Source organism: Perca fluviatilis, chromosome 15, assembly GCF_010015445.1.
Source record: "Perca fluviatilis chromosome 15, GENO_Pfluv_1.0, whole genome shotgun sequence".
NCBI classification, from domain to species: domain Eukaryota; kingdom Metazoa; phylum Chordata; class Actinopteri; order Perciformes; family Percidae; genus Perca; species Perca fluviatilis.
Window position 1 is genome coordinate 1,499,883 of NC_053126.1, and position 19,727 is coordinate 1,519,609.

A 19,727-nucleotide genomic window follows, 5' to 3' on the forward strand; every position below is an offset into this window, starting at 1 on the left:
GATAAACTCTTGTGTGGACGGAGATCGTTTTTGTCTCAAAACGCAGCTTAGAAACAGAAAACGCAGAAGTGTAGAAGTAGCATCTGCTCTTTTAGTTTTCCAGCAAACGCATAATCATTCATATGTAATCGGATTACTTTACACTACACACACCACACACAGTTAGATTACTACACTAACTGATAATCAATACTGAGTTTTTTTTTCAAAGTGACACAAATTAGTCATTGTTGATCACAGAAAATACAGCGACGAATCCTCAGCCTCAGATTTGTACAGACAGTCCTTGAACATCTCATTGGATTGAAAACTTCCCACTCAAACAGAACTGGTCTAAGTGGTCCCAGTAAACAGGAGCAAACTGGACACAAACAATCAATCAATGTCCAGCCATTCCTCAACAGAAATCTCACTTTCATTAATCTGTTTTTTCAGTTCAGGCTTAGAGCCGAAATACACCGTGCACGTAAGCAGCGTAGCGCAGCTATTTTTATTTCGGCGCCCATGTTATCCAATCGGTCAGTTCATACCGGCTGCAGAGAGGCTGCAGCGATCGTTCGGCGTCTCCTCTATTTTATTTCTTGTGAGAGATGCGAGCGAATGTGTCAAGCTAGGCAAGTAATCATATACAGGAAGACCACAGTGCAGCCGGACACTTTACAAAAATAAAACACATTTCAAAATAAAACACATTTCAAAATAAAACACATTTCAAAATAAAACAGCCTGGTTCATGGTGATTTTGGCTGTTTTGACTTCTCATAGTGAGACACGTGATCAGGCACACACACACACACACACACACACACACACACACACACACACACACACACACACACACACACACACACACACACACACACACACACACACACACACACACAGAGAGAGAGAGAGACAGAGAGAGAGAGCGAGAGAGAGAGAGAGAGAGAGAGAGAGGGAGAGAGAGAGAGAGAGAGAGATGGACAGCTTTGTGACCGGTGCGTAGAAATATGCGATCAGACACGTGTCTACGCTACGTGACAGTTACGAGCCCGGTGTGTTCCAGCTGTTAAATGAAGCTGTTTGGAAATGTAAATCATGACTTTTAATTGATATATAACTGTTAATTAATTGATTTATTGGCTTCTTCTTATACGAAAGTCACACAAGTTGTTGGAGCTATTCATTGTTTAGTTAAATATTGATTTATTATTATGTTTTGTGTGAACTATAGAGCTGAAGAAGTTTGATTATGACATCAGTATCTTTATTTATGTTCCTTTGAGCAGGCTACGTGTTTGAGGACTTTAAACTTGGAGTCTGAGTTTTGGTTGTTGTTTATTTCATTATTTACTTCAGTATCCAGAAAGTACTTTAATATAAGTTAACATTGTGAGGGTCCAACGTAAAGTACTTCTTCACGAACAGCAAGAAGAAAACAGGTTTTAAAGTGCAGTATTATTGTGAACACGTTCATCTCTTTAAGTTGTTTTTGGACAGAATCTGTTGGACTTGAAGCCAAAAAGCATAATATGAGCACTTTAAGTCAAATTTTGAAAGCAGGACTTTTACTTGTGATAGTATATTTTTATATTTGAGTACTTCTGAGTACTAGTTCCAATGCTGCTGAAACATTCGTGTTACTAGAGGACTGACAGCGCCCTCTAGTGATGCTTCTCTCAACTGAATTTGTTTTCTTTGGCTTTTTCTTGATTTCATAACTTTGATTTTTGTGGGTTTTACATTCATTTCAGTTTGTATTATCTCCAATATTTCCCCATCTGTAGTCATGCAACTGTTTTTAAGGTCGGTTAGAATGAATCTCTCTCTGTTGACCCTGTTTGGTTAGTTGGTTGGTTGCTGCAGCATGTTGTTTTTGTGTGTTTGCGTTTAATATCTGGCAACCCGGGTGTGAAAATTGGCAACACACAGACCAAAACTAAAAACAGACCGATATGGACATTTCAAAAGGAGAAAATACTGGCTCTAGCACTGTTGTCGGTATGTTCACTTAATATATGATGACACATCGTGGTCATTTTAGGAATCAAGACAGTAAATATATTACATATTCCTCCTTTAAGTTTAGTTTGCTCCGGCGGCTCTCTGATGATTTCTGCAGGACACACGTCAACAAACTGGGATTTGTGTTTAAATTAAAGCAACGACCCTCTGACACGGTCAGAAATCACTTCTCTTCCTCTCCTCTCATTGGTCAGTAGTCCTCCACCCATCCGTTCTCCAAAATAAAAGCATCGATGACTTCCTTCATGGCCAGGTTTGGGATGAGCTGATCTTGGGTCAGTGGAGAGCGCGTCACAGGGTCAAAATGGCCGACTCGCTGCAACAGAACAACAAACATCTTTTTATTTATATTTAGATATATTTCAGGGCTGTTCCTGCCATTTTAAAGCTTTAGTGTGTATATTTTTGATATTAATGAACGTCTGTTACATCAAAGCCGTTACCAGATGGGTAGCTACAAAGCTGATTAAGACTATCAGCTCCACACAACTCTCTCTGGACCTCTCAGTGTGACTACGTTCAGAAGATTGGGGCGTCCGGAGAAATTCAAAGATAATGACCTCTTCTGAAGAGTCGGTCATGATTTTTTAACCCTCCGTGTCCTCCTTGGCTACTAGTAACTGGCTGGAGGTGGAGGGGAGGGTGCATGATCACAGAAGGCTTGTATCATGTGGACGCGCCGACAGTGTTGTTATCATTACTCAGTATTCCTCCTGAGGGAGACAGAAACTACACACTACAGCTTTAAGACTTACAGGCGCAGCACCCAAGCTGATTTGGCCAACATGTGAAATCAATGTGAGGATCAAAACTAAGATCTAATGATTGTGGTCGGTCCCCAGTGATCTTCTTTAACAGGTTTTGTCATTAAGCTTTTTGAGTGTTATTTATTTATTATCTGCTCAACATTTTAGACACAGATATGGAGATAATAATGTTCCAAAATTATGTGAAAAAGAGACGCAAAACTACCACAAAGGGACACAAACTGACTACAAAGAGACGCCGAATGATCACAGAGACCCAAAACAACCCTAAAGGAAACAGAAAGGACAAAAAAAGAGACACAACACGACTACAAAGAGACGCAGAGACAAAATCCCACAAAGAGAAACAAAATGTAAAATGATTTTTATTTATTTTTTGAAAAACGTCACATCCACGGTCCAAAATGATGCAAAATTGCATCTTTTTTAAATTGAAAAACGCTAACATTTTCTTGAGGGAGGACCTTAAACCACCTGCCAAATACGTGGACCAAAGTCTAACACCAACCTGGGGAAACGCTGCTGTGAAATACTGCCTCTGCAGGCTGGAGTAACAGCTACACTAATACACATGAATATATTTCTGTGAATATTTCTCAACTAATAATTACATTATTCTTTTTTTGGTTATTGTGATCTTTAACAAGTGGTAAAGTATGATATATTCATTAGACAAACAGAATGGCACACTGATAATAAAAGACTGTAACGGAGTATTTTTGATGTGTGTTATTAGTACTTTTACTGCAGTATTTTACCTGCAGGTGCTCTTCGATGTCTTTCCTGTCGTAGGTGACTCCGCTGGGAGTGATGCAGGGCTCTCTCATCAACTCAAAGCTGATCTTTCCACACAGGAAGTCGGGGATCTCGCGCTTCTGGCAAACAAACATATCAACACATTTTCTGTAAATCAGTGATGTGGTTTTCTGAGAGTCAGAAGACGACATCACTTCTGTAACATCAGCACCATCGATAGATGGAATCTTTTTGTCTCGTTCATGTTTCAAGTTTGCAAGTAAAGTCCGGTTCAGACCAAAGATTCAGGATGAGACGAAACCGCTTCAGAACATCGCAGAGAAAAGTTTCAGCGGTCTGAACCGGCCCGTCTCCGCTCGACTCAAACCAGCTGATGGTGTCGCTGCGACTCAGCTGGTGGAGTCTCCAGAGGCTGGTTTATAACGTAAGGGACGTCTCCTGTTTCTACAGCCAATAGAGAACTCAGCTGGTCCAGTCTCCAGAGGCTGGTTTTAGAACGTAAGAGACGTCTCCTGTTTCTACAGCCAATAGAGAAGTCAGCTGGTCCAGTCTCCAGAGGCTGGTTTTAGAACGTAAGAGACGTCTCCTGTTTCTACAGCCAATAGAGAAGTCAGCTGGTCCAGTCTCCAGAGGCTGGTTTTAGAAAGTAAGAGACGTCTCCAGACATTGTGAAGCTATGGCCACTGAACAGGAGTGTCTGTGTTGCACGGAGTGGAGATGCTGTGTTATTGCTGTGCGATTATTTCAGATATACTGACCAAATTGCTTTTTTTAATCTTTATAATCTATCTTTTCAATAAACTGTCTGTACACTTACAAAGTTCTCAATGCTTCGGTTAACATGTAGGGACCTCATTATACTACCGTTGAAGTATGGTGATATTTTGAGCTTTTTTAGTGGTATAAATAGCGATTTATTTTTACTTTCCCTGTGCCACGAATACCAGCGTTGTAAGCTAATCAGTGGTCCGTGCTAGCTTCTTTCAAGCTACAAACACATTCGATTAGCATGAAAACATGTCCCAGAGAACGACAGAGTGGGTACACATCTGGTATTAACTCCTAGGTTTGTTTTGCGCCGGAATTGTCCTTTGAGTTAGTGACTGACCTTCCTCTTCTCGTCCACTTGGCAGAACAGCTCCTCCATGTCTGACAGATACTTGTCCTGTAGAAAAACACACCTTTTAAAAAAAAGCTAAAAAATGCAAAACCCAAAAAAAAATGTAAAAGCGTATTAAAAAACGTACATGTTTTGTGTGAATCTCGTTTGGATTGTGTTGAATTCTGCTGTCGTCGTCTTTCTGTCTACAGCCCTCCACTTCTCTGTAGATCACACACACACACACACACACACACACACACACACACACACACACACACACACACACACACACACACACACACACACACACACACACACACACACACACACACACACACACACACACACACACACACACACACACACACACTTTACTTTACAGGAACCCAGAAAGCTATATTTCAGAGTGCCGTGGTGTTTGATGGCTGGATGGGACCTGCCTCTTCTTCTCCGAGAGGATGAGTTTGGTGAGGTAGGTGTGCAGCTCGCTCTCCTGGTTGATCCTCCTCTCCTCCATGTTGTTCCAGCGCTGCTTCTTAGCGATCCGCAGAGCGCTGGGGATATCGTCCCCAAAGTTCAGACGCTGCTCCTTCGCCAAGTTATAGGCTGCAAAACAAACATTAAGATGGATTCATCACTCTTCTTTAATTGTTTGTGTGTGTAAGTGACTGATTGAAATTGGTCCAGTTTTAAGCAAAAACGCTGCAGTTAGCAGCAACAGAGCTGCAAGGTAACGTTAACTGACAATTGCACACCTTCAGGTAGACAACATTATGGAAAGGGTCCCTACAGAGATAGACTTTTTAGTTTAACATGAAACAGCCCCAAAATCACCAACACCAAACCCCCCAGACTCCATGTAAATAATCAGGACTTTTATCATCGTAAAACACACTTCATTCAAAGTGGACAGAAACTAAATAAAACTATCAAAAGCCGTCTTGGTTCATCTTTCCACTGTTCCAACAATCACCACTCTGGTTTGGTTGAAATAAACCCTTAATTCACCCATTTACATGTGGAAATATGCTGGCTCTATACACGCTAAAAGTCCTGATTATTTACATGGAGTCTGGTGGAGATATGCTGGCTCTATACACGCTAAAAGTCCTGATTATTTACATGGAGTCTGGTGGAGATATGCTGGCTCTATACACGCTAAAAGTCCTGATTATTTACATGGAGTCTGGTGGAGATATGCTGGCTCTATACACGCTAAAAGTCCTGATTATTTACATGGAGTCTGGTGGAAATATGCTGGCTCTATACACGCTAAAAGTCCTGATTATTTACATGGAGTCTGGTGGAGATATGCTGGCTCTATACACGCTAAAAGTCCTGATTATTTACATGGAGTCTGGTGGAGATATGCTGGCTCTATACACGCTAAAAGTCCTGATTATTTACATGGAGTCTGGTGGAGATATGCTGGCTCTATACACGCTAAAAGTCCTGATTATTTACATGGAGTCTGGTGGAAATATGCTGGCTCTATACACGCTAAAAGTCCTGATTATTTACATGGAGTCTGGTGGAGATATGCTGGCTCTATACACGCTAAAAGTCCTGATAATAATCTTAAAAACAGAACTTTTAGGGTCCATCTGTCCTATAGGGGTTACATTGCACCCTGGTGCATGGCTGCCAGTTACAGAGCTGTCGCTCAATACTGGACCAATTTCAACGACGTTTGTTCACATCAGTCACTTAGACACTAATGCATAACTAAATAGGAAATACCTAAAAATGAATACCGTAGAAATACCTGAAATTAGCCTTTAAACCAACTGTTAAGATACTGAACTGCTGAAATGTGTTCTCGGTGCGGTCTAAACCTCGTACCCTTCTGCAGGTTGCCGATGGCTTCGTCGTAGCTCTCCATCTCCAGGTGGCACTGACCCATGAAGAAGTGAGCTTTGACCGACTGGCTGTCGAGCTCCAGCGCGTGTCGGCAGTCTGCCAGAGCTTTGTCGTACTGCTGCAACTTCACGTAGCACAGCGCTCGGTTGGTGTAGTATGCTGGGACACACGGACTGTGGCTCTGAGAGATGAAACACAGATCCAGCCTTTTATCTGCAGATACTCAGAGAATCTGCCAAATACAGACTCACGGTCCCAGACCCAAGCTCTCCTGCTGTGGCACTAAAAACTGACTGGATAAATGTAATGGATTAGAGGAAACACTGGATCAACATTGACATATAATACAGTCTGTATTAGATCGTTGCATCACTAACATACTGTACAAATTACTTAAACGACATATTTGATGCAATCAACAGGCAACCAAATGTAACTTATAGTTACCTGGATTAAATACAGATTTGTCTGGGTTTAAAAATAGTTGGAAACATTTAGGATAAGGTAGTACACAACTCAACAAAGTCTATAACATTGGTTGAGTTGTTTTTAAACATTTTAATGCTGAAATGGGTTAGGGGGTTAGGGTTGCTGAAATATTACATAATATCTTATTATTATTATTATTATCATCTGTTATTATCATCTGTTAAATGACATGTAATGTAATCTATCTTTATCTTCAGGAGTCAGGACGGAGAATGTAAATCTCACTGATTTTGCTTGTTTCTTATAGCTTGATAGAGTATGATATAAATTTAAGTAGTGTTTTTGTATTATTTGAAATTGTCTGTTTAGTTTATGTAATTGGATTGTCTATGGTTTAGTTTATGTAATTGGATTGTCTATGGTAAAGACCGGCGGTAGGACTTGGAAAGCCTAGGCTTCTTCCTATCTCGTTTTTTAACGTCTGTAGTGTGTTATGTAGAATTTATTTTTGTTGATATTCATTTTTCTTCATTTGTTATTGTTCTATACATTTTATTTTTAAATCATTCCAAAAAAAGATTTCATTCATTAATTTTAAGAACAAAACAAAGGCAAAACAACTGATCATTTTGAGAGATGTCTGTGGGAGAAACACATAGATGTTGTATTTGGGTTGTTTTCTTTTTAAGTGAAGCTGAACCCAGTTACAGACACTGAGAGCCATGTCTGTTCTGCAACACTTACTATGGCTTTGCTGTAGCAGGCGGCAGCCTCCAGGTACTTACTATGGCTTTGCTGTAGCAGGCGGCAGCCTCCAGGTACTTGCGGTTCAGAAAGAGACGGTTGCCCTGTTCCTTCAGCTCCTGAGCCGACACCGACGAGATTTTCTCCGGGCTTTCTGGCATTTTGTCCACCGGGCTCGCTGCACCGCCGGCAGCTGCCCCTTCGCTTTGCTTCCCTATCCTGGTGCTCAGATCCAGCACACCGGGACAGAAACTGAGAGGAGAAGACCACAGCCAGAGATCATTTAAGAGTTTACAGAGAGACGTCAGTGCTGTGAGGTGTTTAATAAGAGGCTTAATAACTGCAGCACGCCTGCAACAAACGAATATTTACATCGTCGATTAATCTGTGGAGTATTTTCTGGATGAATGGATCAGTTGTTTGGTCTCTAAAACGTCACAAAATGGTGAAAAATGTGGATCAGTGTTTCCCAAAAAGCCCAAGATGATGTCCTCAAATGTCTTGTTCTGTCCCCAACTCAAAGATATTCAGTTTCCTGTCCCAGAGAGAAGAAACTAGAACATATTCACATTTAACAAGCTGACATCACACAAGTTTTTACTTTTCTTTCATAAAAAAACAGATTTATCGATTATTAAAATAGTTGGCGATTAATTTAATAGTTGAAAACTAATCTTTTAAACATTGCAGCTCTGAACTGTAGTTTCCAGCGTCTCTGGGAATTAGTCTGCAATATTTGTACTATAACATATGTGTAAACACAGCATGTGCTAACAATTTAATTATTAAATAAAAAAATAATTGATGTGCCTGTTATCCATTTTTCTAATTAAGTTATGTAACCAGCCTGTTAAATTAACAGCCTTCCTGAGTAGCCTTACTATTGATTTTAAACTAAATGACTCAGGTAATCAAGACCTTTATGTGAGGGAAGTGTTTTTGGGAGGTGGGTGTGATTCATCCACCGGTTACCGACCCGTACTGCTTCTTCAGAGCCGGGAAGTTGTGCCGAATTCAGTATTATTGTCACACCACGGCGGGTGTCTGATACGGACCGGATGCCCCGCATATTCATAAATGGCGGAGTTATTGAACATTAAAAGCCTAAAAAAGATCGATGACTCTGGCAGCACTCACTGATGTTACTGCGTACCCTAGATCCGCTGGGTCTGCTGTCTTTTTGTGTTACTGATTTCTTATTGTACATCTCTGCTGACATTAGAGACAACACTAGCTAACACACGGACATGTTTTATATTTAATAGATTTTAGCTGCCGTCCTGTGGGAATCATTGCTAACGTGTAGCTAACGTTAGCTAGCTACTTCTCTGATGGCGAAGCAGCTGCTGTTATGAAGCTAACAAACCACTGTGTTTAACATCATTTCACCGATTAAAGGTATAATGTGACACACAGAGACATTAATAATACAAAACTCACGTAACGTTACCTGTGAAGCCGCAGTTTCACCACGCGGAACCGGAGCGATGGCGTATTCAAAATATGAAGAATTTGCGGTTTGTTGTGATGTAGCTAGGTGGCTAACTACCTTACTACAAGTTGTCTGCAAACAGATGTTTTGGTTTTGATCTGTGACGTGAATCGCGTCATCGTGAGACACGCCCAACGTCAGGTCAACGGTGAAAATAATAGTCTCCGTTTTTATTATGGAAAGAAATTAAATAAGTTTGTTTAAAATAAATAAAATACAGACATTTGTTTAAAAAATATATATATATACATAAAATGATAAAATATAAATACATTCGTTTTAAAAATAAAATAAATGTATTTAAAAATAAAAAAAGAATGAAATATAAAGTGTGTAAAAATTGTTTCCAAATAAATAAATAAAATATAAAAACATTTAAAAAAATATATACATAAAATTATTATAACATATAAATGCATTAGTATACAAAATAAATAAAAAAAAAAAGTTATAAAAACAAAAATTAAATATGAATAAATAAGTTTGTTTCCAAATAAATAAATATAAACAATAGAATTTTTTTCCAAAATAAATACAACACAATAATCACAGCAGAATACACAGAAATATAACAGATGAGCCAAAGATAAAGAGAGATAGGTTTTAATTCATGAAACAAACATTTGCATAGTTTATACGTTTATGTCTCTAACAATAATTATGTTTTGGAATAATAAACACAAAATATTTTTTCTCTACTGTGCAATGTTTAAAACACGAGAGTCCAGCATATTTAAAGTTTTATAAAGTGCTAATGCTTTCACACAGCCAGTCTCAAATCTAAAACTTTATTTAAAACAGCCTACGTGAAGAACACATTTATTAATACTGTGTTCAGACACAACTAACTAAAGTTACTAACTTCTATTCATCTACCACCAGTGCAATTAGGACAGTTTGGACCTGAAGACGAGCCTGTGATTGGAAATGTTTGTGAAATATAAAGTGCGTCATGTCTTCACTAATAACATCTGTTTCTAAATGTCTGTGTGGAGGAATGTGTAACTTCTGTTGTTGCTCTGAAGACAGAAATAATCCCACTTTCTGATTTACAGGATCAAATTTAAAATCATCAAATCGCACCCAAATTACTATCACGGAGCTCTCAGTCCCTCCGTTTGAGATCATGTTCAAATATTCCACTTTGCAACTGGTCTGGAGAAACTCACTATGCTCTGGCTGCACTGGACGGAGGCATCGTGGTGCTCTCTCTGCTGGACAATGGACAATGTACGGAGAAGATGCTGCATGGAGAGGACACTGTACGGAGAAGACGCTGCACGGAGAGGACGATGTACGGAGAAGACGCTGCACGGAGAGGACAATGTACGGAGAAGACGCTGCACGGAGAGGACGATGTACGGAGAAGACGCTGCACGGAGAGGACAATGTACGGAGAAGACGCTGCACGGAGAGGACAATGTACGGAGAAGACGCTGCACGGAGAGGACGATGTACGGAGAAGACGCTGCACGGAGAGGATGCTGTACGGAGAAGACGCTGCACAGAGAGGATGCTGTACGGAGAAGACACTGCACGGAGAGGACGATGTACGGAGAAGACACTGCACTAAGAGGACGATGTACGGAGAAGACGCTGCACGGAGAGGATGCTGTACGGAGAAGACACTGCACGGAGAGGACGATGTACGGAGAAGACACTGCACGGAGAGGACGCTGTACGAAGAAGACACTGCACGGAGAGGACACTGTATAGAGAGGACACTGTACGGAGAAGACACTGCACGGAGAGGACACTTTACGGAGAGGACGCCGTATAGAGAGGACACTGTATGGAGAGGACACTGTATAGAGAGGACACTGTATGGAGAGGACACTGTATGGAGGGACACTGTATAGAGAGGACACTGTATGGAGAGGACACTGTACGGAGAGGACACTGTACGGAGAGGACACTGTACGGAGAGGACACTGCACGGAGAGGACACTGTACGGAGAAGACGCTGCACGGAGAGGACACTGTACGGAGAAGACACTGTCCAGAGAAGACACTACAGAGGAAGACACTGTACGGAGAGGACACCGAGGAAGACACTGAGGGACACTGCACGGAGAGGAACACGAACTGTATGGAGAGGACACTGTCAGGAGGACACTGTATGAGGACACTACGGCACGAGAAGGACACTGTGTGAGGCGGACACGGGGAGGACGGAAAGGGCGCACTGTGGAGGACACTGCACGGAGAGGACATGTCAGTAGACCGGACGGGAAGATGACACTGCACGAAGGACACTGCGAGGAGAGGACACTGTACTTTAGAGGAAACTGGAATGAGAGAGGACGCTACGGAGAGGACACTTCAGAGAGGACACTGGATGGAGAGGACGCCTGAGAGGAGGACACTGCTATAGAGGACACTGTATGAGGAGAGAGGACACTGTATAGAGAGGACACTGTATGGAGAGGACACTGTATAGAGAGGACACTGTATGGAGAGGATACTGTACGGAGAAGACACTGCAAGGAGAGGACACTGTACGGAGAAGACGCTGCACGGAGAAGACGCTGTACGGAGAGGACACTGTATAGAGAGGACACTGTATGGAGAGGACACTGTACGGAGAAGACACTGCACGGAGAGGACACTTTACGGAGAGGATGCTGTATAGAGAGGACACTGTATGGAGAGGACGCTGTACGGAGAGGACACTGTATAGAGAGGACACTGTATGGAGAGGACACTATATGGAGAGGACACTGTATGGAGAGGACACTGTATAGAGAGGACACTGTATGGAGAGGACACTGTACGGAGAGGACACTGTACGGAGAGGACACTTTACGGAGAGGACGCCGTATAGAGAGGACACTGTATGGAGAGGACGCTGTACGGAGAGGACACTGTATAGAGAGGACACTGTATGGAGAGGACACTATATGGAGAGGACACTGTATGGAGAGGACACTGTATAGAGAGGACACTGTATGGAGAGGACACTGTACGGAGAGGACACTGTACGGAGAGGACACTGCACAGAGAGGATGCTGGCGCTGTTTGTTTGTCACTTCTCCACCTGCTATTGCCTCTTGTGTTCTTGTTCGTTTGTGTTCTCTGTACTCTTCACTCTCAGAAATAAAGGTACAGTGAGGGTACAATTAAGTACTTTAAGGTACAAATTTCACAAATGTGCCAGCAAAGGTACAAACATGTCTCCAGCTGAGTACCAAAAAGTACCTTTCCAAAGAAAAGGGTACACAATGAAATATGCATGCTGAAAGGTACATATAGGTACCCTTTGAAAAGGTACATTGTCATAAATAAAGTAATAGTGAAGGTACAATCTAGTTCCTTAAGGTACAACATTCACAAATGTACCATTAAAGGTCCTATCGTGTTCCCATGGGGTACTAAGAAGTACCTTTCGGGTACACATCCTGTAGGGTACAAAAAAGTACCTTATTCAAGTCAAAGGGTACACTTCCTGTGGGGTACTCAGAAGTACCTTTCAAGTGACAGGGTACACAATCCTCTGGGGTAGCAGCTACTTATACATGGCTTTTCTAAGACTAAATACTAAATCCAATGTAAATAGGCTAGATTAGATTTAGATAGAGCCTATGTCATAATTTGTAAACAAGTCTGCCGAATCGAAACCATAGAATATATACAGTCTATGATCGAAACAGGTACTCTCTCTCCTCTGCATCTGCCTGCTGCGCTGTGTGTGTGTGTGTGTGTGTGTGTGTGTGTGTGTGTGTGTGTGTGTGTGGTGTGACGTGATCGGCCAGCTTGTGAAGTTTAATATAACCTCGAAAAGACAGTTAACCACAGGTTCCCGTTGATCTTATGATGGACATGTGTTGTGATATTTAAACAAACGATACATCAACGGCGAAATAAAATACTCTTATTAACGAGCGCTGCGCTCCGCTTACACGCCGGGGTCTCTGAGCGAGACTGGCCGGCGACGAGCTAGCGGCCCCGGCATGCGCCTGCTGGCCGGTCGCCTCACTTCATGGAGCTTCTCAACTCCGAAAACTTTAAAGCAAATTGTCAATTCGGCATCAATTTTCACAAGACTGCCTATATTCGAAATCTAAACGGTTCATTTCTCGCCTAAAACGTTCTCAGAAGTGAATTTAGTGATGATTAAGATTGCGAAAAGTGTTAAAATTGTCCCGTTGTTGGTCTGTCTAATATTATGACTGGCTGTTTTTTCGCGCCGGTATTCGCGTTCTACGGCCACGCCTCTTTCTTTCATTCGGATTGGCGGCAGTCGCTGGAGCCTGCAGGACGCTTGACAGCTCAACAATGTCCCTGCCAACTTTACCCTCAGATGAGCTGATCCAAACGTTGATAGAAGGTGGTTTAACCATGACAGATGGAGAAGCGCAGAAATTCAGAGGTGAGTAATACTGTCGTTAGCTAACGTAACTAGCTACATTTGAAAGTTACACTTGCAGCCCGCTGATTAAAGTTGGCTGATCAGCATTTGCTAACGTAACGTTAGCTAACACGCGCGCTTAACCATAGCGCTAATCGCAGTACGTTAGCTACAGTTAGATCAAGCTAACATTATATCGGGACTTATTTGTAAGTTACCACTAACGTTCGTTACATGTAGCTAGTTGGAAAGATTGTAAAGAAGAAAGCATAACGTTAGCTGACCTTAGCTAGCTAACGTTTGCCAGTCAATTCAGCTGGCTAGCTAGCTAGCTTACAGTTGGCTACAGCAATCGTTAGCTAGCTCGTGTCCCTCGTACAGCCAACGTACTCAACTGAAAAGTTGAGTTAAAGTTAAGTTGATGCCCAAATAGTGCTGCAGCTATGTAGATAATACATTATGTAAGTGTTTAGTGTACGGGTGTTGTATATTTATAAGTTGAAGATGTTGGATGATGTTCGATTCCATTTGTGCACGTGGAGCTGTGTAACAGTTTAAGTTAGAAGATGGCGTCTGTGTTGTGTGGAATTCCCGCGTCTTGTTCTCTACAGCAGTGTTTCTCAAACTTTTTTGAATATTGTACCCCCTCTGAATTGACCAGTGCAAAACATTTTGGTAGAAAAAAAAAGTCTCTATAAAGAGGAAGAATAATATGTGATAGATTTCCTAAACAACAACCTTATTTAAACAAACATTTAAATGCTACATTTCTGTTGTTTATAATATATCACTTAATGTATTCATTACTATAGTATAATTATTTTAGGAATTATTCATGACATTTTTAAATTAGAATTTTTGCTAAAAATTCATGTACTCCCTGCAGTACTCCAAAGTAAAGTCTCTAAGGGTACACGCATTCCCCATTTGAGAAACACTGCTCTATGGTACCAATTAAATCTGGGAATTTCTAAAATGTGGACAACCAATTACTGTTTATATACCCATAATGCATGTGTAATGATCAAATTCAATGTGCTATTTATTCCATAGAAAATGAAGTGGATGGAGAGACGGTACACCTGGGCTTAACTGACTCAATGCTAGACCATCTATTCAAAGACTCGTTCAAAAAGCTGGCCAAGTTCCTTCAGATAGTACGACAGATGCAGGAGCCTGGACACGGAGAGGCCTGTTCCACTCAAAGCAACACACAACCCAACACGGGTAGGTCTGTCGCACTCACATCCATCTACACACTGTCCCGTAACGGCTACTCACAGCACAGGTAGTCTTAGGTCTCCCACCTTCCTTCCACCTTGTTACCCTCTCCTTCACCATGTCACTAGCTGATGTGTGGTGACCTTTATTGCACTATAGTTGCTAAATACTCTGTAATCCTCTTTCCCTCGGGGTCAATTCCTTAATTGTCTTTCTTTGTCTTTGTCTTTCTGCAGCTGTTGGAGGAGGTGGGTCGTGTACACTCCACAGCGAGCATTGGCTTCACTGATGGCTTTAACCAGATAGTTCCCAGTGTTTGCCCTGGCTCAAGGAAAATCTCCACTAGCTAAACAGTACTTGGAGGCCAGAGAAGAAGCACTCACCGAGAATCTACAAGGTACCTACAAAAAGCTTATTTTGAGAGTACTCACACTTTGATAAGCGCATGCAAGGAAAAATCAGACAATTCAAAGTGCATAATCAGATTTTGTGTGTGTGTGTGTGCAAGCTACTGGATGCCTAAAATTTCCTTCGGGATAAATTAAGTATCTATCTTGATTCTCTTCTAGGAATGGACTTCAGAGCGGTGTTCATCCTCCTGTCAATCATTTTTAAAATGAGTGTGGATCATCACATCATGATTGGAGAGATATGCATCTCTAGCACTCTAGTGTTTCGATTTCTTTTTTTTGGGGGGTGTCCATCGACTATCTCTCTTTTTTGACCAAACGTGTTTGCATCCCTGTCTGCTTTGTTGTATTCTTCAGGGTGAACCCAACACACCATTCCCAATTGTCCAGGTGACCCAAGAAGACTGGAAGTCCACATTTGGGGGACGTAGCTGTTGTTCCCTGAAGGTAGAGCCGAGTGGGGGGTGTGTGAAGGCATGAAGGTAGAGGAAGCAACGATCTCATCGTTTTATTCTTATTTTGTTTTTGATCTTGAATACCAACCCAAAAACAAGAACACTCTGATTCATCCAGCGATGTATTGTGAAAATGAATGTGAAGGGAGTGTATTTCACTTTGAAAAAAGGAATTCTCTCACCATGCAACACATCCACAACAAAAACATCTTGTGTGGCATACTTGACATTGTTAACGGTTACTTCTGAAACATGTATAACTTTATCTTCACTTAAAGAAACATCAGTGAAATATTGCTCTAGAGCACACTGGAGAGTAAGTGGTAAGGAACAAAATGGAGTGCTAGTACTGCTTCTTGGTACCTTCTCAAAATCCTCTAAATTATTTGAAGAAAAGTCCCAGCATTGTTTTAACTGGTGACGGTTGCTCAGAGTGGAAGCTATATTAATGAAATTACGACAATTACTTGCAATATTCTTAAAAATTTGGTGTTTGCTTCAAACTTCATGCACCAGTGAGAATGAAGAGGCCCAAACATTGACCTTAATCTTCAATAATGAATTAAATAATGGCATTTTGGTGTAATAAAATTTCCAAATACAGCTTTTCAACTCTGTCAAAAATTCTTGCACAAGTACATCTAAAAGAGATTCTCGCTTCACACCGTTGGAGCTAGAACAATATCTACAATTTCTCGGCACAACAGGTATACACGCCAATATTGGCACAATGGAATACGATGTGCGATCAAAAAAGGAATAAGTCTAAAAATGCACTATTTCTGAGATGCCGAGCCCGCAATGCCTCCTTATTATAGTAGTCTTTGAGACCACCGTGCTGGCTTATTTGCTCTATCATTTTGACCTATTCTCATTCTCAGTAGCTTTTCTCTTGTATGCTAATATTTTTTTTATGCACATGGCACAGGACAAGTTTCAAAACTAAAGGTATGACACCCTCTATCATGTCATGCATTATGTCTGGAGATAAGGACTTAGTAACATCTACACTGTACCCCATATGTTACTCTACTGTCAGGATCTAACCTCAATTTACAGTATTCTTTCAATTTGAACTGAGAAGAGAACTCTCTTGATGCTTCCTCAAAAAAAAATCATTGGACTGTAAATCTTGAAGTTCAGGACCTCCTTCGACATCAAAACAATTTTCTTTAATATAAAATATAAATTCATATTTCTCCTTTTTTTTTTTTTTTTTAAACAAGCAAAATAGAAAGTTTACATCACTAAGTATTTCTTGCTGAACAGATTCTAGTAAATTGTGTTCTCCCTGTATTTTAGGATGAAGCTACAAAGATTATTTTTAAAGGCATCATGGGCATGAGTAAGTCCCACATGTTGGACCAACTTCATGAGAGTTAAAGTTTTTCTTTGGCACTTGGGTCACTGTTATACACAAGGATGTAAACAAGGCATTTAGAAATTAAGATTTAGTAGATGAGGTTTATTGATCTGGGTACAGTCGTCGGCAGATGTTTTTGTTGTGGATGTGGTGCATGGTGAGAGAATTCCTCTTTTTTTTTTCAGAATGAAATACATTTTTAATGTGGACACTACATGGGTTCTTTGTGGAAAACTGATATTTCCAAAGTATTTTAGCCAGCACGCAGATGAGGTACCTGGAGATCTGTCTTTGTGGCAATGAAATACAGTGTGTAAGACTGTTTAAAAATTACACCTTCAGATTGTACAAATATTTTAGCACTGGTGTGTATCGACTAATCTTTAGATGTTGTATCTTTCTTTATAACTTTGGTCATTAAAGTGTATTGCAAATGAAGATTGTGGTGTGTGGGAGTTATTCACTTTCTAGTATTTGAATTTTGTACAATTTAACTTCTTTTAAATCATTGATTGTGGGAAAACAAAACATTGCCTTCTTTTCCTCTCATTCTTTTCTATTTAACAAGGACATTTTTGCCACTTTATAGGTACAATGGCATCGTCGCTGGGGTGGTACCCCTAACAAGAACAAATTGGTACTATCTAATGGGGTACGGTTTTGTACCAGTGGATTAAGGTACAAATGTATTGCTAAGGTACAAAATTGTCTCTCAAAAGGTACAGTATAAAAGGGTACAATTCTGTACCTATGGTAAGGGTACTATTGCTGTACCTCGGGGGGTACCACCCCAGCGACGAGTCATTTGTACCTTTGAAGGAACATATTCAAGGGTACATATTTGTACCTAAAAGGCACAAACTGTAGGGGTACTTCTTTGTACCCATTAATATGGTACAAGTTTGTTCCCATTGGGGGTACTGCCCCAGCGACGAGCATTTGTACCTTTTTTTTTACTTTTCTGTACCTTTATTTCTGAGAGTGTTGGGGTTAGTGGGATGAGATGAAGGAAAGCAAGTTTCTTTCCTTCATCTCATCCCATTGGATCAACTCTACCTGCTCTCCAGGTGTATCAGCTGACACCACCAACCTCGACCATATTCCATCGTTACCTGCTGCCGCTGCCCTCATTTTATGTTTTAAACACTCTGACCCCCTCAAAACCAAAAACGTCACTTTTAACACCTCTTCACCCTGGTACACACCTGCACTCCGGAAAATAAAACAAACTGGCCACCAACTCGAACGTCTGACAAAGAAATTATCTCTCACAGTCCACCATGAAGCCTATAAACTCCACATCACTGCCTACAAAGATGCCCTCATTGCTGCTAAGTCTGCCTACCTCTCCACCATCCTCACTGACTGCTGCCAAAACCCCAGAACCCTCTTCTCCACAATGAACAACCTCCTCAAGCCTCGGACCAACAGCCTCCCTACCTCTACAACTCATTCCTCCACTTTTTCACTGACAAAATCAACATCATTTATCAATCTCTATCCCCTGTATCCGACCTCACTGTATCTACGCCAGCACCTACCACAGCCCCTCTTCTCCCCATCCCTCCTGACCTCCCGACCACTCCTCCACACTGACTCCTCTCCCAGTTTGACCCAGTCACTCCTCCTGAAATCTCTAAACTCATCAGCTCTTCCAAACCCACTTCCTGCTCCCTTGACCCCCTCCCTACTCCACTCCTGAAGTCCTGCCTCCTGGTCCTACGCCCCTACCTCACTAACCTCTTCAACTCCTCACTGTCCCTTGGTACTGTTCCCTCTGCCTTCAAAACCTCCGCTGTCACCCCAATCCTTAAAAAACCTGGTCTGGATCCCTCCTCCCTCAACAACTACCACCCAATATCCAACCTCCCCTTTCTGTCTAAAACCCTGGAACGTATAGTTGCCTCACAACTACAAACCCATCTTCATGCCAATAACCTATTCAAACCCCTCCAATCTGGTTTTTGCCCCCTCCACAGCACTGAAACCGCTCTCCTCAAAGTCCTCAACGACCTCCTCACCTCTGCTGACACCGGTTCCCTCAACATCCTCATCCTCCTCGACCTGAGTGCAGCCTTCGATACTGTGAGCCATAACATCCTGCTCACCAGACTCAAAGACCTCGGTATCGAAGGTACTGCACTCAGCTGGCTCCACTCCTACCTATCCAACAGATCTCACTTCATCTCTCTCCATAACCACACCTCTGCCACAGCCACAGTCCTCAAGGCGTTCCCCAAGGCTCCGTACTCTCCAAATACTGGCACCACATCACTCCAGTCCTAAAAGAACTCTACTGGCTTCCCATCTCCCACCAGATCACCTACAAAATCCTGGTCCTCACCTACAAAGCCCTCCACCATCTGGCCCCCTCATACCTCACTGACCTCCTCTCCCCGTACCAACCCTCACGGTCCCTCAGATCCACCTCAGCTGGTCTCCTCTGTATCCAAAAGTCCAATCTCCGCAGTTTTGGGGACAGAGCCTTCTCCAGGGCAGCTCCCAGGCTCTGGAACTCCCTTCCCCAAGAGATCCACACCTCTGAGTCCCTCACCATCTTCCAGTCTCGCTTCAAGACCCATCTCTTCACCTCTGCCTATCCCTAGCCCCACACCCCCCTCCCTTTTCATCTGTGCCTGAATCTTATTTTTTTTCTACCCTGCACTGTAAAGTGACTTTGAGTCCTTGAAAAAGCACTATACAAATTCAATTTATTATTATTATTATTAAATTACAAACAAACACAACAGGATGTTTACTACAGATTATTATT

General features: G+C 41.7%; 1 protein-coding gene across 3 annotated transcripts; it reads right to left on the reverse strand.

The window, feature by feature from the left end:
• Positions 1-889: 889 nt before the first annotated feature.
• On the reverse strand, positions 890-9,230 carry LOC120574716 (E3 ubiquitin-protein ligase CHIP-like). 3 transcript variants are annotated; one of them, XM_039825099.1, is made up of 8 exons: positions 9,116-9,230; positions 7,707-7,917; positions 6,475-6,673; positions 5,073-5,238; positions 4,778-4,853; positions 4,639-4,695; positions 3,533-3,649; positions 890-2,323 (listed from the first exon to the last, which is right to left on the reverse strand). In XM_039825099.1, exons 2-8 carry the CDS (start codon positions 7,824-7,826, stop codon positions 2,198-2,200), a joined length of 861 nt encoding a protein of 286 aa, XP_039681033.1. In that variant the 5' UTR covers positions 7,827-7,917; positions 9,116-9,230; the 3' UTR covers positions 890-2,197. The 3 variants fall into 3 exon arrangements, with proteins under 3 accessions (XP_039681033.1, XP_039681034.1, XP_039681035.1); XM_039825100.1 differs by having other exon boundaries at positions 9,106-9,153; XM_039825101.1 differs by lacking the exon at positions 9,116-9,230 and adding an exon at positions 8,038-8,061.
• Positions 9,231-19,727: the final 10,497 nt, after the last annotated feature.

Coding starts and splice junctions, on each gene's coding strand:
- LOC120574716 (XM_039825099.1), bottom strand. CDS start 7,826: ATGCCAGAAAGCCCGGAGAAAATCTCGTCGGTGTCGGCTCAGGAGCTG. Junction 5,239..6,474: donor CATCGGCAACCTGCAGAAGG/GTACGAGGTTTA, acceptor TTTGTTTTGCAG/CCTATAACTTGGCGAAGGAG. Junction 2,324..3,532: donor ACATCGAAGAGCACCTGCAG/GTAAAATACTGC, acceptor GTTCTGTTGCAG/CGAGTCGGCCATTTTGACCC.